The sequence below is a fragment of the Papio anubis genome, chromosome 12 (genome assembly GCF_008728515.1).
Source record: "Papio anubis isolate 15944 chromosome 12, Panubis1.0, whole genome shotgun sequence".
NCBI classification, from domain to species: domain Eukaryota; kingdom Metazoa; phylum Chordata; class Mammalia; order Primates; family Cercopithecidae; genus Papio; species Papio anubis.
In genome coordinates this window covers 114,055,406-114,079,137 of record NC_044987.1, presented here as the reverse complement: position 1 = coordinate 114,079,137, position 23,732 = coordinate 114,055,406, and the positions used below count along the sequence as shown (strand labels likewise).

The 23,732-nt window shown below is 55.9% G+C and overlaps 1 protein-coding gene and 1 long non-coding RNA gene across 19 annotated transcripts in view; one reads left to right on the top strand and one right to left on the bottom strand.

Annotated features, from left to right (window-relative positions):
• The window catches only part of NRXN2 (neurexin 2), a 118,106-nt gene that overhangs the window by 61,615 nt on the left and 32,759 nt on the right, over window positions 1-23,732 (top strand). For 7 of the 17 annotated variants that reach the window (XM_031652747.1, XM_031652745.1, XM_031652742.1 and 4 more), the window contains 8 exons: window positions 1,350-1,736; window positions 1,952-2,155; window positions 8,764-8,790; window positions 10,322-10,450; window positions 10,849-11,230; window positions 11,850-12,040; window positions 13,573-13,746; window positions 14,142-14,261. In XM_031652747.1, the coding sequence (XP_031508607.1) occupies window positions 1,350-1,736; window positions 1,952-2,155; window positions 8,764-8,790; window positions 10,322-10,450; window positions 10,849-11,230; window positions 11,850-12,040; window positions 13,573-13,746; window positions 14,142-14,261 (1,614 nt within the window). 17 annotated transcript variants of the gene reach the window in all.
• Window positions 14,260-18,733, bottom strand: LOC108581885. Of its 2 annotated transcripts, none has more exons than XR_001894718.3 (4): window positions 17,826-18,733; window positions 16,728-16,812; window positions 15,882-16,079; window positions 14,260-15,177 (listed from the first exon to the last, which is right to left on the bottom strand). It is a non-coding gene; the product is annotated as an uncharacterized LOC108581885 (long non-coding RNA). The 2 variants fall into 2 exon arrangements; XR_001894717.3 differs by having other exon boundaries at window positions 14,260-15,174.

Sequence of the window (23,732 nt, the reverse complement as noted above, 5' to 3'; positions counted from 1 at the left end):
GTAGAGGTTTCTGCAGCTTAAGGTCTCAGTAAAGGCTATGGAACTCCCACCTGATCCCAAGTCTTTTTTCTAAGATAATCACCTAGTACTACTACTACTACTACTACTACTACTACTACTACTACTACTACTACTTCTTCTTCTTCTTCTTCTTCTTCTTCTTCTTCTTCTTCTTCTTCTTCTTCTTCTTCTTCTTCTTCTTCTTCTTCTTTCTTCTTTCTTCTTTCTTCTTTTTTGAGATGGAGTCTCGCTCTGTCTCCTAGGCTGGAGTGCAGTGGCATGATCTCGGCTCACTGCAGCCTCTGCCTCCCGGGTTCAAGTGATTCTCCTGCCTCAGTCTCCCGAGTAGCTTGGACTACAGGTTTGCGCCACCATGCCTGGCTAATTTTTTTTTTTTTCAGTAGAGATGGGGTTTCACCATGTTGGCCAGGCTGGTCTTGAACTCCTGACCTCAAGTGATTCATCCGCCTCAACCTCCCAAAGTGCTGGGATTACAGGCGTGAACCACCATACCCGGCCAAGCACCCTCTATTTCTGAAGAACTCTTCTACCTAAATATTCTGTGCCTGCCTCCTTTCTCCTCACTGCTGTCCTGCCCCACAGGCCCTGGAGCCAATCTGCTCGTGTGCCTTGCTGGCTGCAGAGTGGGCTCTTGTCTGAGGGGTGGAGAGTACAGGCTCTGAGTTCTTGCTGCTGGGACCATACTTCGGCTGTGTTCCTTCCCCACTGTGGCGCTTTGGCACTGTTCCCCAGTCTCTGCAAGCCTCATCTACCATTTCAAAATGGGATCATAAAGGACCAATTTCGTAGAGTTATTATGAGACTTAAGTGATATAATATATTTAAAGTGCTAGGTGCCTGGCATCTAGTCATAAAAGCTCAATAAATGTTTGTTGGGGGAAAAAACTCCCTTGGATTAAAGATCTTTCAGCCCCTTCTGTTCCTTAAGGTTCTCTGCTTCCGGTTCCCAGTCTAAGAAACTGGCTGGCAGGAATGACCCAGTGAATGATCCAACCCTTTCTGAGCTCAAGATTTGGGCATGCTCACTTCCTGCATATCCTCTGAGGACTCACTGAGGTGGGGAGGAGGGGTATGGACGGAGGCCCACAGCATTCTGCAGCTGGGCTGGGGCTGCATCACAGGAGCCTCTGAGCCTGGGGGCCTTTGTTAAGCAGTTTTTGCAGTGAGTGAGGCTGAGCTTCCAGCCCAGGACTGCTGCTCATCCTCCTGAGCCTGCTGCAGGGCACAAAGTGGAGGGGCCCATACTTGGTGGGGGCCTTCTTGGCAGAGTCAGGATGTCCCTTTCTGGCCTGTGGCTTTTCTCCATCCTGCCTTCCCTTGATTCCCAGGCTCCATCTCAGTGAATAGTCGCAGCACACCATTCTTGGCAACTGGGGACAGCGAGATTCTGGACCTGGAGAGTGAGCTGTACCTGGGCGGTCTCCCTGAGGGGGGCCGGGTGGACCTGCCCCTACCCCCAGAGGTGTGGACAGCAGCACTCCGGGCAGGCTACGTGGGCTGTGTGCGGGACCTCTTCATAGATGGGCGTAGCCGAGACCTCCGGGGCCTGGCCGAGGCTCAGGGGGCTGTGGGCGTCGCCCCCTTCTGCTCCCGGGAGACGCTGAAGCAGTGTGCATCTGCCCCCTGTCGCAATGGGGGCATCTGTCGAGAAGGCTGGAACCGCTTCGTCTGTGACTGCATTGGGACCGGCTTTCTTGGGCGGGTCTGTGAGAGAGGTGAGGCTGGTCTTCATCCTGGGTGTCCCTGCTTCCCATCCCTGTGCTCCTTCTCAGGGTAACTCCTACTTTCCATCCCTGTGCCACCTCCTCCTAGGGGATCCCCTCATAGACCTGCCTTAGGCTTGTCACCCTTGTAATGATTCTCTGGTCTTTTCCCTCCCCTGGCCTCTGCCTGTCTTCCCCTTCCCTCTTCCCCGACTCCTGTGGGGCAGAGGCCACGGTCCTGAGCTACGATGGCTCCATGTACATGAAGATCATGCTGCCTAACGCCATGCACACGGAGGCAGAAGATGTGTCCCTGCGTTTCATGTCCCAGCGGGCCTACGGACTCATGATGGCCACCACTTCCAGGGAGTCTGCCGACACCCTGCGCCTGGAGCTGGATGGGGGGCAGATGAAGCTCACTGTCAACCTCGGTAACCATCCTGCCCTGTGCTTCCTGACCCCTTGCCTGGCCTTGTCTCTGACCCACACCTGCCTCTGTCTGGAGAAGCTGGAGGTGGCACCAGCAAGAGGTGCCCTCAGCAGAGTTTGGAGGTGGGGAGGTGCCAGCCTGGGTCAGAGACCCTGAGAGCTCTGTCCCTGGTGAGGATGCACAGTGTAGGGTGACACTCCATGCTCGGTGACACTCCATGCTCGATGACACTGTGAAGAGCAAGACCCAGAGTGTCTGGGGTATGCTAATTGTCCTCCTAGGTCACTCATGTGGATCTTGGCAGCATCTGTCCTGCACACACACGGATGACACAGCTCATTTTGGTCAGTGGCGCATCCACTTACTCATTCATTGGTTCATTCATTTGAGAAGCACTTGCTGATGCCTACTGGATGCTAAGCCTGAGCTCAGTGTGGTAGCAGATACAGAGATGAGGAAGGCCTGGTCTCTGCACGCAGCTGCCCCCCACTGCTCTGCTCAGTCTAAACAGCAGTCTGTGTGTTGGCATGTGGAGGCGCATATGTGTACACTGGACACACAGATGTGCTGTCTTCCCCTTTCTAGTGCAATGGGCTTTCACGTTTGAGCCTCATGGCTGTCCTGTGAAGATACTAGATCACCCAACAAGCGTTACTGTCCTTGTTTTATAGATTATGAAATTCATATATTGACTTGTTCAACATTACAAAGCTAGCGAAGGCAGAGGGAGGAGCCAGGACTCAACCTGGGTCATTTGCCTTAAAGTTCAGTGCTTTTCCCATTGCCTCGGACAGGGCTGCTGACCCTCCCCCTCAGGCCACTCATGCTGACTCGTGTCTCCACCCATGCCTAGTATTGAGAGCAGGCCTTGACTCCACTTCACCTGGCAGTCCCTGGGGTGTCCATGAGGGCCAGACCATGAGCCTGTTAGGTTCTCCTCATGGGCTTCAGCTCTCCTAGTCAGGGCAAAAAGAAAACAGCAGGTTCACTCGTTCAGCTATTTATGGGACACCATATAAATGCTAGGTATGTTTCAAGCCAGGGGCTACAGCAGTTAATAAGCAGTCCCCACCCTTTTGGAGCTTTCAGAACAGGGGAACCCTGGAAATGGGAGGTCCTAAGCTGTTCAGGCTGAGGTCAAATCTGTCCATTTCAGACTGGCCTCTAGAAGCTTATAAAGGTGTAGCACCTGCCATACTGGAAGTTTGCAGGCCATCAGGGTCACCTGTTATGTCCTGGACCTAGAGGGGAAGCAGGGCTCTTCTGAGCAGGTTAGAATACACGACTGGAGAGAATACAGAGCTTTCACCTTTTTTTTTTTTTTTTTTTTTTTGGAGACAGAGTTTTACTCTTTTGCCCAGGTTGGAGTGCAGTGGCATGATCTGGGCTCATTGCAATCTCTGCTCCTGGGTTCAAGTGATTCTCTGCCTCAACCTCCCAAGTAGCTGGGATTACAGGTGCCTGCCACCACGCCTGGCTAATTTTTGTATTTTTAGTAGAGATGGGGTTTCACCATCTTGGCCAGGCTGGTCTTGAACTCCTGGCCTCGTGATCCACCCACCTCGGCCTCCCAAAGTGCTGGGGTTACAGGTGTGAGCCACTGTGCTCGGCCGAACTTTGAACTTTTAAATACTCATCTGGAGTCTCATCCTAACGTTGGTCTCCAAGGCATTTGTGGGACAGACTGTGGCCTTTGGGGGACCCATTGCCTTGTAAATATATTTATACTATGTTCTTTCCTTTTCCCCTTTTGGCCACCTGGCCTTTGTATTCCTAGGACAAAGATTTGCTGAGAGAGGTGGGGACTGGAGGTGGGGAGATGTGTAGGTGGCCAGGGCCTCAGAGTTGTTTGAAGGGTTCCCCTCAGCTCTCTTTCTAACCACAATCACAGCCTGTAGAGCAGGTGGTGTGCAGCAGCTCTGCAGGGGAAAGCAGGCTGGGAGACACTCTAGTCAAGTCTGCACAATGCCCCTTGCATCCCTGAAACTGTCACAAGAGGATGGCCCCAGCCAAGAACCCCATAAGTGGCTCTGTACTTCCAAGTCTGCCCAGATCTGTGTATCTAGTGTGAGTTCCCCCCCACTTTGCCTAGGCATGTGCGTGTTGTCTGCATCTAAGCACATGTCTCTGTGCTTGCTGGGGACACAGCAGGAAAAATCTGGGGCCTTAGATTTGCAGGGAAGGCAGATGCATTTTGCTTATTTGGACTGTCGTAGGCCCCTGGGAAGAAGCTTGTGTCTTTTAAGATTAGACAGGAAACAATGTCTTTGGTCAGGAAAACCTATCCTGTGGGCCCTTAGGACCCACTCTCTCCTCTCCATGGGTGTACTTTTCTCTCTGTGCCACATAAGTGCTCAGAAGTCAGAGAATAAGGTGGCCTCTTGGAAGACACATCATGTTAAGAATAGGCTTCCCAGACTAACAGATAACAGGACTGTCCTCCCACCCATTTCTTACCCCTGGCTGTGCCCCTGCCCCCATCTGACATGTATGAGCTGAGATGCCATCTCTAGCATGGCTCCTGACAATCCACGACCAAAAGCTTGGTGCAAACGCATCTGTCTATAGATTCCTCCTGTGTAGGCACTGTGGACATGCAGGTGGTCCCTACCCAGCCACCAAGCCTTGGGTTGGGATGGGAAGAATTCTGGGCTCAGGGCCAGAAGACTTGGGGCCTAACCTTGGTATCTTTTACTGTTGAGTAAGTCATTTCCCATCTCTGAGTCTCTCTCTCTCTCTCTTTTTAATCTTTAAAATGGAGATAAGAATCTTCACTCTGCCTACGTCTGTGGTGCTTTTGAGGCTCAGATGGAAGAATGGGAATGAAACCATTGAAACCATTGTGCAGATTCAAGGCCCATAGTAGAGACCCACCCAGCCTTCCTGGAAAACCGTATTGGAATAGAGACCTGAGTTTGGAGCCAGGCCTGGGAGCCACTTCCACATAGCATGGACAGACTGGAGTTGTCCTCTACTAGGTGTGCCATGGGGTCCCAGCTGTCAGTGCAGCTGATATGAAGAGTGCAGTGTAAAGAATCTCTGAGCCGCAAGGCATCACCTCCTTCAGCCTCCTGGCCCTCGTGAATCACTTCAAGAGCCCCATTCCTGTCCCCCATTGCTTACTCCCCAGGACTTGCAGGGCCTCACAGACCGGCAGCAACACCAAGGCCCCAGGCCTGGGCTGGACTGTCTACTGGGGAACAGAGAGAAGCCTGGTGAGGCTTGGTCTCTGGCCTCATGATCTTATCCTGTAGAGAGGGAAGCTATTGCTCCAGGAGGCATCTCTGCAGCTCCACAGGCACTCAGTGGATTGAAACAGACCCTGGGCTGGGCCTGAAGAGGGAGCGGAGGCTGCGGGTGACCACTTGGTGGGATTGCTAAGTGCTAGCCTCAAGAGATGGGATATTTGCTAGATAAGAGAGGGCCAAAAAGGCACTGCTGCCTCTTTCCAGGCAAAGGATCCTAAGGAACTTATCATGCCTCCTGCTGCGGCTCCTCAGCCCCCACTATGTTGCAAACACTGAGCAAGTTCCTTGAGCTCTGCTGTCTGCAGCCCCTGAGTTGGGGAGTTGATCTCTGTCCCTAGAGGATGGTGGAGTCCCCTGGATTCTTTGCCCTATCCCAGCATGGCCTGGGTCCCTCCCTGAAGGGGAGGAGAGGACAGGCCAGGCTGGGCACTGTCCTTTACTAGATGTGCCCCTGGGGTCCCAGCTGTCAGTGCAGCTGACATGAAGGGTGTGGTGTAATTAAAGAATCTCTGAGTTGCAAGGGGGTTACCTCCTTCAACATCCCTTCCCACCCCGTGAATCACTCATGCACTGCCCACCAGTAGGAGGCCTTCTACCTCCCACCTCCAAGATGGACATTCTGATGATTGAGTGGTTCTTTCTTAGTGTCATCCTGCCCTTCTGAAATTCCCACTTGTTGTGAAATTCCCATTAGTTCTGCCCCCTGGAATCAAACAGAGAAATCTAACTCTCGTTCATGTTTTAAATCAGGCTAAATACACACTGTATCCCAAAGTCCTTTAATCCCTGGGGTCATGGGAGGGTGCATTGCCTTTCCACCTGAGGCTGGTCAATAATTGTCAGGGGGGCTGCCGGGAGCCAGCTCTGAAGGAGGGCTATGACAGAGTGCATGCTGCCACTCTGTGATGTCACTTCTGAGACAGATGTCTGGGAGCCTTGGGCCCACTGTCTCCAACCCATAGGGCCTGGGTGGGGAAGGAACCCAGGTGAGGCAGGGCTGGGAAGCCGGTGTTCTTTCCCCTGAGTTCCTTTCCATGCAGACTGCTTTGTCTCACCTCCCCAGCACATGTTCATACTACGACCCTGCTCTGTGTCCAGCCAGGGCCTTCGTGGGTCTGTGCCACCAAGACCACTCACTTCTGCCTATTCCCTGCACTTGAGGCACAGGTCATTAGTTAACAGGTTACTAGTTAGTGCCCCCCTGAACTTTGGTGAATGTGAATGTTGAAGGGACTGGGTTTCTCCTGCTCGCTCTCAGTCTCTGGCTTTCTTCTGGATGGGGCTGGCTTCCCTCTGGGTGTCCATCTTCAAGTCGTTTGCTCTTGCAGACCCTACTGGAGCCTGTGCTTCTGAGGGTGGAGTCTCTGCAGGGGCAAGCCTGGAGCTGACACCTCTTCTCTGGACAGATGGGCCCCCCATTCCTGGTGCTCCTTTGCTGGGGAAGGGGAAGAATCAAGCTCCTTCTTTGAGCCTTTTCCCCAGTAGGGGACCTGCTTGCCCGTCCAGCCTCCCCTTTTTTCTTTTTTGGACCCTTCATTGGTGAAGACTCTGCTGGCCCCAAGAGGGCACCCGTGACCTGACTCCAGGGCCTGGCACCCTTCCACCTCACCCTGACAGTCCTCCCCTTCCTCTTCTGTCCAGCCTCCCCTGTCCCCTCTGTGTAGCCGCTCCTTCCTCTGCTCCATTTTCTTCCTCTTTTCTCTCTGTACTCTCTCTACCTCCTTCCTCTCACTGAGACTTCTCACTTCCCTCTGTGTCTGCCCTTTGACCTTTCTCTGCTCCTCTGCTCCTCCCTTGGTGCCAGGCTGTGGCCCAGGGTCCTGGCTGCTCGCCTCCACTCTTCTGCTGCGGTTGACAACGCGTGTGGAGCTCAGCTGTACTGCCGAAGGGCCGTGGCCCTCAAAGCCACAGGGGCATCAGTTTACCTCCACTGCAGGAACCTTCAGGGGCCCAGGGGATGCCAGCTGCTCACCTCCTTTGCTTCCTGGGCTGTGGGGTAGGCAGAGCCTGTTTGGGGTGGAGTGACAGGAGGCCAGGGTACTGGGTCTGTCAATCGAGGGCTGGGAGACTGCCCCTCTCTGAAAGGCAAAGCCAACCCAGTGTCCACCTGCTGCCTACTTCCTGCTCAGGATCCTACTGTTATCCATTCCCTCAGCTCACATGCAGAGAAGCTGAGGCATGGAGAGAAGTGCTTTGACCAGGGTCACACGGTGAGTTAGTGAGTGTTAGGGTGGAGACGAGGACTGAGCTCTCCTGATTCCCAGTAAAGGATTTCTGCAGCTCCAGCCAGCCCCCTCCCTTGGGCTGAGTCAGGCTTGGGGTTTGATGGAGTGGTGCAGGCATCCTGAGGGCCTTAAATCTGGACTTCATAGGACCCTGGTCCACTATTTCTTCTGCAAGACGTGACTGGCTCCCACCTTTGGTAGATGTGTCTAACCAGAGGGATGGCCAGAGGCTTTAGGGCTCTGGGCTGCTGGCTCTGTGTAGACACGTGCTTTCTGACCACATAGGACCTTCCCAGTCCTGAAATCAGAGGATAGCAATGCCAGTACTGGAGCAGGGGCAGGAAACTTTGCTTATGGTGGCTACTTGTCCCCAGCTGCTTTTTGTTCTCAGAGAAGTCATATTTTGAGGGCTGCACTGTCTCCATCTATGTCACCTTGGCTTCTCTGACTAGGAAAGCAGGTTAATACTAGGTCCTCTTCAGGGTGAAGGACTCCCCTGATCCATCCCCAGTGGCAGCCTGGCATTTCCCACGATAGGAAGGGGTGGAAGGAAGGTTCCTGTAGGGGTGGTGCTAGCCCCTGGGGCTTTGGGAGGTGTATGGCCTCGGGAAGGGGGCCCTGGGGCAGACCCCTCCATTTAGCTCAGAGCCCAGAGGGGAACAGGGAGTGACAAGTCACACCTGGACTCTGAGGAGGGAGTCGTCCCAGAGCAGGGGATGCAGGGACTCTGGCTCTCCCCATCCATCTCCCTCCCAAAGACAGGGGAGATGTGGGGTTGGTCAAGCCCTCAGCCCCCATTGATCCCCTGTACGACTGGGATTCCCAAGGTGCCCGTCTCCCTCAGACAATAGAGGTCTAGTCCCCTCTAAGAAGGGGGACACAAGCCCTCTTCACATCATCTGACTGCCCTGCCTTCCAGCTCTGGGGAGGGTTGGAGCCCTCTTGGGGGCAGGAGGGACAGGGGTCTAACTGAGGAAGGGAAGAGGGCACCTGGGCACGCGTGGTCCCCGGAAAGTGGCCCTGGGGGGAACCCCGCCCGCAGACACCCCTCCCTGTGAAGGATGTAAAAAAAAAAAAAAAACTTGTTTTACCTTTTTGTCTCCCCTTCCCCTCTGCCCGCCCCATGGCCCCCCCAGACTGCCTGCGCGTCGGCTGCGCACCCAGTAAGTGGCTTCCCTCTTCTTCTGCAGAGACCCAAGGGGACTGGGATGCTGGACGCTGGGATTTAGGGAGGGAGGCCGGGAGGAAGAGCAGCTGGCTCGAGTGGTGGTTGGGCCTTGGGTGTGGGGAGGGGTGCAGGCAGTGGGGTGGAGTTGGGTGGTTGTGGAAGGCAGGAGGGACCAAATGAAGCAGAGCCAAGGAGAGCTGGGGGAGGGCCTGCAGTCAGGATGTTCACTGGGTCTAGGAAGGGAGAGACAAGAACACCCTTTGCCCAAGTCAGCAGGAGGGTGGGGAGGAGGTAGAAATCAAGGGCTGGGGCAGAGACTTGGGTAGCACCTGTGGCGGGATGCTCTGAGGTCCTAAGGGCTGGCAGGCAGGAGCCTGAGAGGGGCTGGAATAAGCTGCTGCATCTCCAGAGTTGGCCACAAGGGGGAAGGCGAGGTATGCGGGAAAGAGGATGAGAGTGTGAAGGGAGCTCTCCTCAGTTCCTGTGCCAACTGGGGTGAATTTCTGCCAAATGGGGGCTCTTTCTGTGGTGACAGTGAGGGCTCTCAGCAGGGGTGAGATGGAGAGTGAGCAGGTGGACATCTCCAGACATCCCAGTGCGCCTGGGCTCAATGCTCTGTCTCAGGGTGTTTCTGCATGGTGTGGCTTGGGGTCATGTGGGCGAGCGCATGCACGTGGTAGGCCCAGGCACAGAGACTGTGTGTGCTGGGCACAGGCACCCTGCTCTTCATGTGTGTGTGGCATGCTGTGTGTGTGCTGGAGTGAGCACTGGGCGGCCCGGGGATGACCAGGGAGTGCTACAAAGTCCAGCAGCATTTGAAAGATAAGTATGTTTTGTTTTAGACTCTGGAAGCTGATAAGCCTGGTCTTGAGTCAATGGCCATAATTCCTAAGAACTAGAACCTTCCCCTCTCTGGCCATCCTGCATATTTATGGGCAGTACATATGGTGGCGTGAGCTGGTGTGTGACGTTAACCAGGCATGTGTATGTAGAAAGGTCCCATTGGGTCCCGTTGTAGATGGAGGAGCTGGTATGTGCGTGGAGGCTGAAGCTGTGGGCTTGCATTTACATTTGGGTACTGTGAAGTTTTGAGTTTTAGGTCTGTGTTTATACACGGAATACAGCTTCTGGCCACACTCACTGAAGGCCCTTAGCAATCTGGGGGAAGAGTATGTTGGTCATAGGTGTGGGTGTCTGTGTGCAGGGCCTCAGGGTACTCTAGAGGCACCATTCGCTTAATATTCTATGTGCATGGCACCTCCTAAAGTCACACAAAGGGCAGTCCTGAGAGTGGATGTATGACTGGGATATAAAAGCTCTGCGTGTGCATGGACTCCAGCTGTGATGGGAGGCCATGAGTGTGTGTACTTGTATTCATGAGTGTGTTGTATGGCCAAATATGAGCCATTGGCCATGTATGTGTTCATATGTAGCATGTGCAGGGGTGGGGAGGCTGTCTGTGTGTCCAAGGTGATATAGGAAGTCAGCTGTGAGCATGTATAGGTGCCCTACTCACACCCCCCTTGGTGCCGCAGGTAAAGGCCCCGAGACGCTGTTTGCGGGGCACAAGCTCAATGACAATGAGTGGCACACGGTGAGGGTGGTCCGGCGTGGCAAGAGCCTGCAGCTGTCTGTGGACAACGTGACTGTGGAGGGTAGGTGGTCTGGGCCCAGGGAGGTGGACACATCTCCAGTGACCTATGCTTGGCCCTGTTGTACTTGGTGACCACTGCCTGGGCTGCTGTTCCTAGGGCGGTGTTCTGGAGAGCTGCCTCTGCCATTTCTCCTTCGGGGTGAATGTTATGGGCATCGGGACCCCAGGAACGATTTCAACTCCCTGCAGGCAGCATTCCCCTGGCAGCCTGTTGGCTCTTGACTGGCGAGTCCTGCCACTCCTCTTGGAGCTGTGCTGACTGCTAGTGCCTAGCTGAGGACATCTCTGCTCATGTCACTCATGGGTGGCCCTCCTGTGGAGGGGGGGGGCTCCTGGGAACCCAAGCCCCAGCCCTGCCCCAAAGCCGTCCCCCTCATCTTGGTCTCCTGTCCTGAGCAGGACAGATGGCAGGAGCCCATACTCGGCTGGAGTTCCACAACATTGAGACGGGCATCATGACGGAGCGGCGGTTTATCTCCGTGGTGCCCTCCAACTTCATCGGGCACCTGAGTGGGCTGGTGTTCAACGGCCAGCCCTACATGGACCAGTGCAAGGATGGTGACATCACCTACTGCGAGCTCAATGCTCGCTTTGGCCTGCGTGCCATCGTGGCCGATCCCGTCACTTTCAAGAGTCGCAGCAGCTACCTGGCCCTTGCTACGCTCCAAGCCTATGCTTCCATGCACCTGTTCTTCCAGTTCAAGACCACGGCCCCTGATGGGCTTCTCCTGTTCAACTCAGGCAACGGCAATGACTTCATTGTCATCGAGCTGGTCAAGGGGTGAGGGGCTGGGCATTGCACAGCTGTCAAGGAAGTGGCCCCCGCTCCCTGCTGAACCACATACAGCTCCCCCAGCTACTGGCTGAGGTGTCCGATCCCCCTAGATCACAAGTCAAGATTCAGGTCCCCAACCATAAGTCGAGAGGCTCCCTCTTCAGCCAAGATGGAGAAGCACGCCCTCTTCCACTCTGCTGACTCCCCAGCTGCTTCCTTGCCAGAGTTCCCAGTTATATCTGTTCTCTGTCCACTGTCATCTTCTCTACAGGCAGAAGTCAGTCTTGCCCCTCTGTTGCCTTAGGGGACCCCACCCCAGAGCAGCCCAGTCCCTGCCTCCAGAGGACCCTGCTGGCCCACAAACCTCTCCCCTCTAGCTCCTTTTGTGAGCTTGTGTCACAAGAGCCAGCTCCTTGGTGGCCCTCCTTCCTTACATTCTCCCCATGACAGGACCTCACACCATAGCACTCTTGCCATTGGTTTTGGTCCCTCTATTCTGGGGTCTCCCTCTCAATCCCTTCTTTCCATGGCACCTAGGACCCCTGCCAGCCATAGCTTCTCCTCACCCTACCTTCCCAGCATCACCCCCACCCTGACCCCGTGTCTCCTCCCTACTGTGGGGCAGGTACATCCACTACGTGTTTGACCTGGGGAATGGCCCGTCCTTGATGAAGGGGAACTCAGACAAACCAGTCAATGACAACCAGTGGCACAACGTGGTGGTGTCCAGGGACCCAGGCAACGTGCACACGCTCAAGATTGACTCCCGCACTGTCACGCAGCACTCCAATGGCGCCCGAAACCTCGATCTCAAAGGTGGGGCTGGGGCCTCTGGAAAAGGCCTGGCCCTAGCCCAGATACCCCTCACCCCAGTGAGAGTACCCATTCCTGGGACGCTGCTTCCCTCGGTTCCCTGCCCCTAGTTTCTACCTCTCTTTCCCTGTCTCCACTATGTCCAGCCTGACATTTTCCTGTTCAAGTTCTGCTTGGCTCTCTTGCGAGTCTGCATCTCACCACTGAATGCCTGGTTGCAGGATGCATCTCACAGGGTGCTTGGTGGCCTCATTTCAGAGCTAGGAGTAGGTAGCCCAGGCCCTCCAAGGACCTCCTGGGCCTCCAAGGTTGAGAAGCCTATGTTCGTTGAGGGCTGGAGTGAGAATAGGGAGCTTAGCATCCTCCTGGGTAAGGTAGACAATATGGGGCGAAGGACGTAGCAGGAGCTAGAGTCCCCGAGTTACCTGTCTTGGGCATTGGCTGGGCTAGCTTAGGGATATTTTGGACGTAGGCTTCCCTGGTGTGCCCAGGGTCACATCAGGGTGCCACATTCCCCAGGGCCTCTTCAGTGGTCATTGAAGCGGTCATTGACTGCCCCCAGAATGGGTGAACTGAGAGATCAGGGAAGAGGAGGGTGAGCTAAGGCCTGAGCATTGGGACAGGAAAGATGCAGCTTCTCCAGAGCCTACTGAGGGCAATGTGATCTACTTCTTGCACACGCCCAAAGTAGCCCTCAGCCCCATAGGAACCCCTGGGCGTCAGCCTGACTCAAACTGTCAGAGCTTGGGGAGGGTCCTCAGAGACCATGGAATTAACTGCCCCACTCCCCCAAATCTGAGATCTGTGAGATCTCCCGACATAGTGCTGTGAATTCCCCTTGCTCTCAGAAGGGGGCGATGTGTCACAGAGAATCCAAAGTGCCAGCAAACCCAGGGGTTTTCTTGGCGGGTCTTGTGTTGTACTGAGCCTGTGGCCAGGGCAGCAGACTGACCAGTGTCTTGACTGAAGCTGGGCTGTGGGCTGGCCAGGGCTTCCAGGGATTCCAGGGGTTAGGCTCTATGGCAGGGGATCAGGTGTTGCGGAGAACATCCCAGAGTCCCAAGGCCAAGCCCTAGTTGTTGGGGGAAGGGAGCTGGGCTTTGAACTCCCTAGGAGACAGCCCAAGAGTTGGGAAAGGCTTGAATGAGTTCTGGGAATGGGAAACTTTGGGAGGGAGGGAATGGGGGTGGAGGGGATCGGGCTGCGCATCTATGAAAGGCCCTGATTACGGGCCGGAACTGGAATCAAATGTGTGGGAGAGAGCACAGAGCAGGTTCCTCCAGCTGTCCCCCAGCCCCCACTCTCCCAGGCATCTGGGCTTCTCTGGGAGGGGAGCAGGCAGATGGCAAAGTGGAGAAGGAAGAGGTGTCGGAGGGTGCGGGTTGTGCAGGTCTCTGGATCTCTGTTAAGGACCTGGAATCTGGGATGGAACGCAGAGAGCCCGAGAGGGCTGGGAGGACCTGACAGCCAGATGCCATTGTCTTGGGAAGGGAATGGGAACCTGGATGCCTTGGTTGACCCCACTCCCTTTGCAGGGGAGTTGTACATTGGCGGTCTGAGCAAGAGTATGTTCAGCAACCTGCCCAAGCTGGTGGCCTCCCGGGATGGCTTTCAGGGCTGCCTGGCCTCAGTGGACCTCAACGGACGCCTCCCAGACCTCATCGCCGACGCCCTGCACCGCATTGGGCAGGTGGAGAGGGGCTGTGATGGTGAGTGGAGGGTGGAGGAGTGAGGCGTGGCCCTACTGGCTACAGGACCGCCAGCTGCAGAGGCAGACCAGGGCAGGTAGCCTCTGCTCTGCAAAGGGGCCTTCCTTCTCAGGCCTTATGGGAGCTTGCCCCCACAGTTCTGGGGCAGGGATACAGGTGTGTGAAGGGTCACTTGCCCTCCCTGTTGTCTCACACCCTGGCCCCTTATCACAGTCCAAGGCCAAGCGTCGCAGACCTGACCCGTCCGCCCCAATCCCTCTCATCAGTACTTGGCCCTTTCAGCCAGGCAGAACTCAGAGTAGGACCTCTCTGCCTGACTCTGAAGCTTCCACACCTCCTGGGGAGAGAGGGGGCTTGGCTGAGCCGGGGGTGTTCCTTTCTCCTGCCCCTTCCAGGCCCCAGCACCACCTGCACTGAAGAGTCCTGTGCCAACCAGGGCGTCTGCTTGCAGCAGTGGGATGGCTTCACCTGCGACTGCACCATGACTTCCTACGGAGGCCCTGTCTGCAATGATCGTGAGTGCCTGGGAGGGCTGGGGATGGTTTGGGGAGACCAGGGTCCATTCCCAGCTGTAGGGGCTGCCAGGGAGGAAAGAGGGCCTCTGAGCACTCAGGAGCTGTGTTGCTTGCTTCCTTCTCATCCCTTGTCTGCAGAGTCCCAGGGGAGCTGCGGCCTGCTGTCCCCTCATAGGGTCTTTCTCCTGGGACTGTGCAGGATTGCTGCTGCCTGAAGCTCTGGAGGGGCCCACTGATAGATAGCCTCTCCTCCTTGTTCTCAGCTGATGGGACCCTGATCCCTTCACCTAGAACCAAAGGTGTTGGCCTCAGTGGGGTGAACTTGCTGCCGTCCTGTGTGGTTTTGGTGATGGCCTTACATGTATTTGTATCTCACGCAGACACACTATTGCACAGGGAGGGGGGCTGTTAACAACCTGCACCCCCTTTGATGCCCTCAGGGCATGAAGTGGGAATCTGTTATTTCCTGCTGAGAGCAGGACCACACCCCAGAGGACAGGCTTTGGAGGCTCCCAGGAGGCTAGGCTGCTGGACAGCCGGTTTGCCTGGAATGGGCTCCTCTTTCTTCCCCAAGCATCCCAGCAGCAGTTTGTCCCCTTGAGCTACAGTGTCACTCCCTACTGTCTTCGCTTGGTTCTTTTCCTCCCAGGCTGGACATTTGCTTGCCAACTTGCATTCTGTTTGAGGCCCCTCCCCAGAGAGGGCAGGTTCAGCAGCAGCTCCCAGTCCCTAGCGGTTGGTAGCCAGCAGCTGGTTAGAGCCCTGCAGAGGGAGGGCAGCTGAGGCAGGAATGGCGGAAAGGCAACCTTCTACTCTGTGGGGTAGCTTTGGCGTTTCCCTTGGATGATGGGGCTGGAGTGGGTGGGCAGAGTGCAGCCTCCTCAGCATCGCTTGAATCATCTTCCCTGGGGTCCTGCTGAGAGACCAAGCAGAAAAGTCAGCTGCCTGGGAAGAAACACACACATGCACACACACACACACACACACATCACGGAGCGTCTCCATTTTACAGACATGGAATACGACTGGAGAGGGACGGTCGATTTCTGGAAGTAGTTCATAGCAGATTTGGGGTGAGACCCCAGTCAGTGCCTTTGCCTCCATACCATACTGCTGGACCTTCGTCACCTGGGCATGAGTCCTGAGTTTCTTACGGGAGAAACCTACTGGGTCCAGGGGCTCTTGGGTGGTGTTAGTTTTTCTTTCCTCTTTGAAAAAATGTCTACCCCATCTCCCTCAGTGCTTTCCTTATGTTCTTAGGCATGTCCAGCCCTTGGGTACCACCACATCCCCACTCTGTCCCCCAAGATTTTCCTCACCTGACCTGCTGCTCTCTGTGCCTTCCAAAGCCTCCAGACAATGGCCAGTTGAGGGTGTTCCAGCCCTCAATGCCAAGGCATGGAGACCTGGCTGTGGCTGGACCTCTTCCCCTCCAGCTAACTCAGCTTTGCACAGATCTGGAGACGATGGTAACTTCGTTGCTTAATGGTAACAGTCCCCACTAATAGTTTCATGTTTTTCAGCTTACAAAGCCCTTTTAATTTGATCTTCAGAGAAGGCAGTGGGCTTTGTGTTTAACTGATAAGGAAACCCAGGCCTCAGTAAGAGGCAGTTACTCACCCCAAGTCATAGAGGGTCGATGGTAGAGCTCGGCTGGAACTTAGGTGCGCCTGTTTGTCACTTCCTGCTGCTCATTTAGTCCCCAGGGGAGTGGTGGTGGTACCCATGGTGGGCACTTCTTGCCTGGGGTGGAAGAAATCAGGATCACGAAGTGCTGCTGCCCGTCGCCACTGCTTCACTCCCACACAGTGGAGCCTTCTGAAAAGGGGGCATGAGATGGATGGGAAGTGGGGGTTGTGCCACCTTTCAGCAGGGATGGGAAGAGCAACTTCTTTGGGTTCCAGGCTGGTGGGAGGGAGGGAGAGTTGGGGCTGGGGAGCAGGGCGCATCTTGGGAGTCGTCACCATCCCCAAGCACTGGCCTCTACAAAGCTGTGGAGCTAAGACAAGGTGGGTGCAACCTGGGGGCCACACGGGGCTCAGTGTGTTGCTGCTCTGAGCTCTGGCTCTGGGGTAATGCTGAGATCTCCGCCCCTGGAGGGCAGGGCAGGAATCTTGGGAGTGGGGCCCAATCCTCTCTTCTCCCAGGGCTACTCCTCCTTCCTAGCTTGTCTCTGGTTTTTCATGCTCTCTTTCTATGGCACGTCTTCTTGGGGCCCTGTGATATATAAGGTCAAGCTGGAACCCAGCAGAGAGACCTGTTCAGTTAGCTCTGCCTTCACCCCTGGGAGGCCCTGGGGGCACAGGCAGGTCTTGGTCTCAAGAGAGGAAGGAGGGTGGAAATGGCAAAGGTGGAAGGAGCAGGTCCTGTCCTCTGAAGGGTGGGGCTGCGGGCTGGAGCTCTCTGGTGGGGAAGACACTAGGGTGAGGAGAGGTCACACCTGCAGAACAACTTTTCCCCACTTACCACCTCAATTTCTCCATTTGTGACATGGGGGCTACTCCTGGGGGTGCAGTGAACTTTGTGTTCCTTTAAGGCTTATGAGTATCTCCTTTGGGAAGACAGGAGAGAAAAGATATGATGGAGGAAAGTGGACAGTGAATGAAAAAGAGAATATGAAATGAGAAAGGGTGGCTAAAAGGAGACACTTCCCAGGCCTGAGATTTGGGACTGAGGTGTTCCCATCAGGCCTGCTTGCTCCTCTGTCTTTCAGAGCCTGTCTCCTGCCTCTCCCGGCAGTCAGTTCCTTACCATCTCTGCCTCCCTGTCTCTGTTCATCTCTGCAGCCTCTATTGATCTCTTGCACACCTCTGTCTCTCCCTTCTTTTTTACCCTCTATGTCTCCCCCTCCCTTCTCAACCTTGCCCTCCACCCCCATCTTTCTCCAGTTCCCACTCACTGGTATTGATTGGCCTCTAGGCGGTTTCCCTTCCTCTCCTCTCGCCACCAGCTCCTCCCTCCCTCCCTGTGGGACCATAAATTTTCTGCCTGCTCAGAGCTGTGTCAGTCTATATTCCAGATCCAGGGGCCCAAGAATGGGATAGAGAGGTCAGGGGGACGTGGCCTCTGGGGGCCCCAGCCCTGCTCCTGGCCTGCAGTCTCTCCTCCAGCACTGCATCACCGGAAGCCTCCTCTGGGTGCCTCTGAGGACCGCTTTCTTCACTTCTAAAGGCCTGGGGTCCAAATCCAGCCCTGGCATGTAGTAGGGGTGGAGGACTGGCAGCAGCACTGGGGAGATGTCCTGGGTACTGATTACATCCTGGAACTGGGGGTGGCACATGGGGCCCGTGGTGACAGTTTTTGCTCCCAAATGGAGTTCAGAATCAATAAGCAGGAGCCAGCTCTCTCCAGCCCCTCCCCTTTCTCACTTCACCCACCCCTGCCTCCTGTCCTTTCCTTACCCAGCCCTCCTCCTCACTCTGCTGCACTGTTTCTTCAGCTCCCCCAGGTGCCCTCTCCACCTCTCTCCTTTCCCTTCTCCTCTACCCTCTGCCTTCCCACCCTCTCCGCTGTCTGAGCAGGTTGGTGCATACCGGGTGATGGGAAAGGAGTCTCTGTGCTTACCTCTGGGGCCACAGGTGCTTTCCAGAGGCGTCCAAAAGTTTGGGGGACAGATCCCAATTGGAGGGCATCCTGAAGGAGAAGTGGTTTCCTCAGCTTGACATTCGTGGCCCAGGAAGGGTTTTGTCCTAAGTGGGACACTCCGTGGGCAGGTGTCCTCTAGACTCCACCATGGAGAGAGAGGTTGGAGCCAGGGGAGGGGCAGTGGGAATGGAGAGGAAAGATTGGAGGAGTCCAGGAGAGGCTTGTGCAAGGGGCTGGGGGAGCAGCCTTTTGGGGAGGTGGTGGGGAGCTGTATGTGTGTGGCATGTCTTACTCCTGAGTACCTGAAGGCTCTGGGTGCACTGTATGCTGTGGACCCTATTTTGGAGGGTGAGCTTGGAGGGCAGGGGTGTCTGTGTGTATGTTGGCCATTCATGGCCTGTGATCAAACGTGTGTGTGCACGCATGTATGCCCGGTGAGCATGTGTACATGCTCCCCTGAGAGTGAGTTGGTGTGCCCATGTTTGTGAGCACATGCATCCATGTATGTGTCTGAGCCTGTGTGCCTGCCCGCACACTGTGCCCGTATGGGCACGTGGATGTTTCCATACCCAAGCCGGTACACATCTCAGTGTGCGTGTGCGTTCTGAGGGGTGCGTGCAGAGGTGGCCGCCGCGGCATCTCAGCAGGCTGTGCCAGGGAGCATTATTGGGGTTCATCCAGGTGGGGTGGGCGGGGAGGAAGAAAGTGGCCTCTCTTGCTAGCCTCAATCCCGTTCCATTATTCAGCAGGGTCCCTTCTCGAGGAGGGGGGTGCAGGAGGAGCGCGCGCGTCCAGGCGCGGGGGAGGGGCGGGCGCGCGCAGAGGAGAGGCGAGCGGCGAGCGGGCTAGCCAGGTGCCGCGCGGCGGAGCTGCCCAGCGCCGCCCGCAGATCGGGAGCCGCTCTGGTCCCTCTGCCCTGCCCCCTCCTCCTCCCGCGCTTCCCCTCCCCTCTCCGCTCTCCTTCCCTCCCTCCCTCTCTTTCTCCCTCTCTCCCTCCCTCCCTCTCCCTTCCAGCCCTCTCAGCCTCTGCAGCAACACTCCGCTGCCTCCATCTCTCCGCCGGAATCTCGCAGGCTCGCGCCTTTCCTCTGCTCAGCCCCGCTCCCCTCCTCTCCTCTCCCCTCCTCTCCTATCCCTTCATTCCCCCCTCACCCGGATTTGCTTCCCTTCCCCCTTCTCCCGCCCCCCTTCCCCCGGCCGCTCCCTCCTTTCCCCCGGCCTCCGTCGGGCGGCAGCGGCAGCAGCAGCTCGGCCGGCTCTAGTCGCCGTCGGTCTCCTGCTTTCGGGAGAACCAGGCCTCCGTCCCTCTTTTCTCCTCCAGCCCGCACCGCCCTCCTCCCCGGCTCGGTTTTTCCGCAGGATTTCCCTCGCTCTCCCCTCCCTGCTTGGCCCCCGCGCTCCCCTCCCTCTCCACTCGGCACCATGCCCCCTCCCCCGGGCGCTCCCCCGGGTTTCTGACGGCCCTCTGCGCCGCTCCGACCCCGCCGGGATGCAGAGAGACCCCTAGCTCCTCGCGATGGACCCAGGCATCCTGGACCTTGGTGTTGCCGCTCCGCGGACCCCCGATTTCCCGGCGGGATCCAGTTGATTTTATTGGCTCCGGACCGAGGCTTGGGCCCTGGTTTACCTCCGCTTCATCCCTACCCCGCTCCCGGAGCTCGGAGCCGGAGGGGGGCTTCGCGGGGCTGCGCAGCCCCGCGTCCCCGCCCCCGGCCATGGGGCTGTGAGGCGGTCGCCCCCGGGCCGAAATGCCCCCCGGGGGGAGCGGGCCGGGGGGGTGCCCGCGCCGCCCCCCCGCCCTGGCTGGGCCCCTGCCGCCGCCGCCACCGCCGCCGCCGCCGCCACCTCTGCTGCTGCTGTTGCCGCTGCTGCTGCTGCTGCTGCTGGGGGCGGCCGAGGGGGCCCGGGTCTCCTCCAGCCTCAGCACCACCCACCACGTCCACCACTTCCACAGCAAGCACGGCACCGTGCCCATCGCCATCAACCGCATGCCCTTCCTCACCCGCGGCGGCCACGGTAAGTGGCACTGTCGATGCCGGCCACCCGGTTGGCCCCGGGGGCGGGGGGGCTTCCCGTGTGCGCAGCCGGGCCCCCGTGGGCCCCACCCCAGCTGTGCACGCCGAGTCTGGCCCCCCTGCTTTGCGTCCCGGAGCCCCTTCACCTCCAATCTCCAGCTCCCATCATCTCAGCCCCACCCTTGCCTCCATCTCTCCTCTCCCCCATCACCCTCATCTCTGTCTTCAGCACTTTGCTTCCTCGCCTCACCTAAACCTGCTTACCCCTAGGTCTGGTTCATTATCTCCTTCTACTTCCTTACCCTCCCCGCCCTGTCTGTCCTTTCATCCTCTCCGTGCAGCTCTGCCTTCCATTTCTCTTCCGCATCACCTCCTCCATCTCGGCCCCTTATCATCTCTCCATCTGTCTTGCCTCCACCTCTGCCTCACCCTCACCCTTCCATCGCTGGTCTGTCATCTCTCCCCCTTCACCTCCCTCCCACCTCTGTCACATCTGTCATCTCTGCCTCTGACATATCTCTTCCTCCTTGACCTCTTCATGTATGTCTCTGTTTTATCTCCATCCCTCCAACAACCTTCCCTTCTTTTCTGACGACTGGCCTTCCATTACCTCCCAACTCACTCCACTGTCTCACCATTCTCCCATCCTCCTTCCCCTTATCTCTAGTGTCTCCCCTCCATGTCCCCTCATCTCTGCTCTGTCTCTACCTCTGACCCCCAGCATCTCACTTCTGTAGGCCCAGCACTTCCCGTTTCCAGGCTTCCCCTCCTGTGTCAGTTCTCTATCACTGTCCACTTACAATCACCTCCTATCTCTGCCCCTCATAACCATCCATTGAAAAACTTCACCTTCCTTCTCAGACCCCATCACCTTCTCATTTCCATCCTTCCTCAGCCCCATCTCAGGCCCCCCATTACTTCATATCTTAGATGCCTAAGATTCTCTCCATGCCATCTCTTCTCACTTCTGTACCTGTCACCTTCCATCTCTGTCCTCCATACTCTGTGCCCCCATCACTCCCAAGCTCTGTCCTCCCCATTACCTTCTACGTCCAGCCCTCTTTACATTTTATTTCAGCTCATTTAAGCCCATCACTTTCCACCTCAGTCCCTCCACATTCCATCTCAGAGCTTCTGTCACTTGCATCCCAGGGACCTCCTCACGTCCCATTTTAGTCTACTCATCACTTCCCATCTCTGCACCTTGTCATTACCTTTCAGAGGGTAGCCCCATTACCTCCATCTCTGTACCTCTCTCACCTCCCATTTCTGTGCCTCCATCCCATCCCATCCCATCTCATCCCTTCCCATCCCATCCCATCCCATCCCATCCCATCCCATCCCATCCCATCCCATCTCATCCCATCCCTGTGCTCTCAACACCTCACATATCTGTCCTCCTATCCATGTCCTCTCCCCTCTGTGCCCCTCTCTCCTCACCTTCCATGTTCATCACCTCCCATCGGAGTTCTCTGACACCTCCATGCTCCCATTCCCTCTCATTGCTGTGCCTTCATCAGTTCTCTCTCTGTACCCAGGTGGCCTCCCATTTCTGCACTTCTCTCCTTTCCTATCCTTGTACCCTCATCACTTCCTGTTTCTGTTTCTCCATCGCCTCTCATTCTTTACTCCATTTTTGTTCCTCCATCATCTTCCATTCCTGTATTTTGCGCCCTTCCCATCTGTGACCCTGGTTGCCTTCCCATTCTTACTCCATGCCAGTCCATCTTTGCTTCCCAGTTGTGCCACCGTATCACCTCCAATCTTTCTGCTCATTTGCTGGTCTTCTTCCTTTTCTCCTACTTTATCTATTTCCCTTTTCATGCTTCCGTTTTCTCTTCATCCAATTTCTCTGGAGCACTTCCTTCAAACTCTTTACTCCATTCTTTTATTCTCTCATCCCCAACACAGTTTGCCTCATCTTATCTCTGTCCCACCTGGCTCCTCTCAGGCAACACTCTTCAGTTTCCTTCTCTTCTTCCACGACCCCACCCAAACCCTTGCTCCTGGACCTTAACTCCCTCCCCCTCCCCAGGAACTCTCTGGCTCTTTGTTACCTTCCTCCCTCTTTCATTGTCTCCTTCTGGCTCCCTCGAGGCCCAGTGTTGCCCCCAAAGGTGCCCAGATAGGCCATGGTCTTTCTGGGCAGTGAGACAAAGCTGAAGGAGTGAGACAGGTAAAGGAAGTCAGGGATACTGGGGGATTTTGCAGGATGAAGAGAGTGTGGAAGAGGAAGGTGTAGGAGAGAGGAACTGGCTGAGGGACCCTGAGCAGGTAGAAAGGAGGGCCTGGGAGCCAGAGTGCCCAAGAAAGATTCTGTGAAGGAGCAAAAGCTGGACAGAGGGAGTGAAAGTGGCCAGAAGAGTATGGGGGACAGGGTATGGAATGTTGGCCTTGGGATTGCCTCGGAGACAGCCACCCCTTTGCTGCGCAGAGGAGAAAGAGGACCAGTGCCTAGTGGAAACAGGAGGAGTCATCTGGAGGGTGCTCAAGGATGATGATAGAAGGGGGTGGGAGGTGTGGGGGAGGAACCTGTGAAGGGTGGGGCAGCTGAGAGGAAGGATGAGGACCCAAGGAAAGGAGGAGAAGGGATGAGGCCACCTGTCCTGGCTAAACCCCACCTTTGCTCCCATTAACCATTAACCATGGTGGGAAAGGTGAAAAGACAGGCTCTTTTTGGAACCCTACACTTGGCTAGAGGACCAGGCCAGCTCAAGAGGCCTTTCCAGGCCAGGCTTCCTCTCTGCCCAGTGTCTCCCTAGCATCCCCAGTGGGAGGCAGCCTCTCTCCTTTCTGCACCAGCTTCTCCACTTGCCTTCTTTTGGGGTCTCACTGTGTTTCTACTTGTCCTCTCCTCTCTTCTCTTCACACTATCCCCCATTTACCCTGCCATCCCCCCCAACCCCTCCTGTTACATAATGTCCTTATCTGCCAGACACCCATTGCCACTCCTGTACCTGATGTCTGTCTGGGGCATGGGAGGACTGGCACACCTGGGTCCTAAAAATGAGCTGAGCCCAGGGGCGACACTCTCCTGGTCCTGGATCCCCAATTCTGGTTTCAGAGTCCTTGAGGTTCCTCCCACCTCACCGTGTTCATTTCTGGTACTCTTCGGCCAGGAATGGAGTGGTCAATCCCTGCTAAGTTCTGAGTCGGTAGCTTCCATGGGTTCCAGGTTTATCACTCCAGCTTATAAAGGGGGCTAGCATTTATTTTGATTCTGAACAGGGTGTGTTAACTCGGATTTCTGACTGGATGGTTTATGGCCAAGCAGGGGGTTAACAATTGAAAGACTGTGTTCTGGGATCCTAGATCAAGAGACAGCTGAGCGCAGGGATCTGGACCAGTAGAGATCTCCCCGTCCGGGATGTAAAGGTTCATGTACAAAGCGCTGGTGTGGGCTGTGAGCACCAGGGCCATGGCTTTTCTGGGTTGTGCAGGATGTTTTATCTTCTCACAAGTCTAGATCTTCCAGAAGGTTTTCTTTCATGGCTTCGGATGCTGCAGGGACACAGGCAGGCAGAGGTTCTGCACATGTAGTTTTAACCACAGGGGCATCACTGCATGGGTGGTTTTCTACATGGATGATTATGTTGTTTGGGTCTGGGTTAGCTAACCATTATTAATGGTTGGTTGGTTTTTTTCTAGAATGCAGGTGTGTGTGGGACTGCATGGAAGATTCTTGAACATTTAGAGTATTTCACTGGATCAGTGAATTTCTGGGTCTAGGAGGTATTGAGGAGACTATATTGGGAGTGGGCAGAAGATGCCAACCCTGGGCCTGTGGCATCTTGTGTTTGGCCAGAGGCTTTCTTGCCTTAGGCTTCAGGTGTGTAGTTCTCTCTGAAATGTTATGCACAATTCAGCTCAC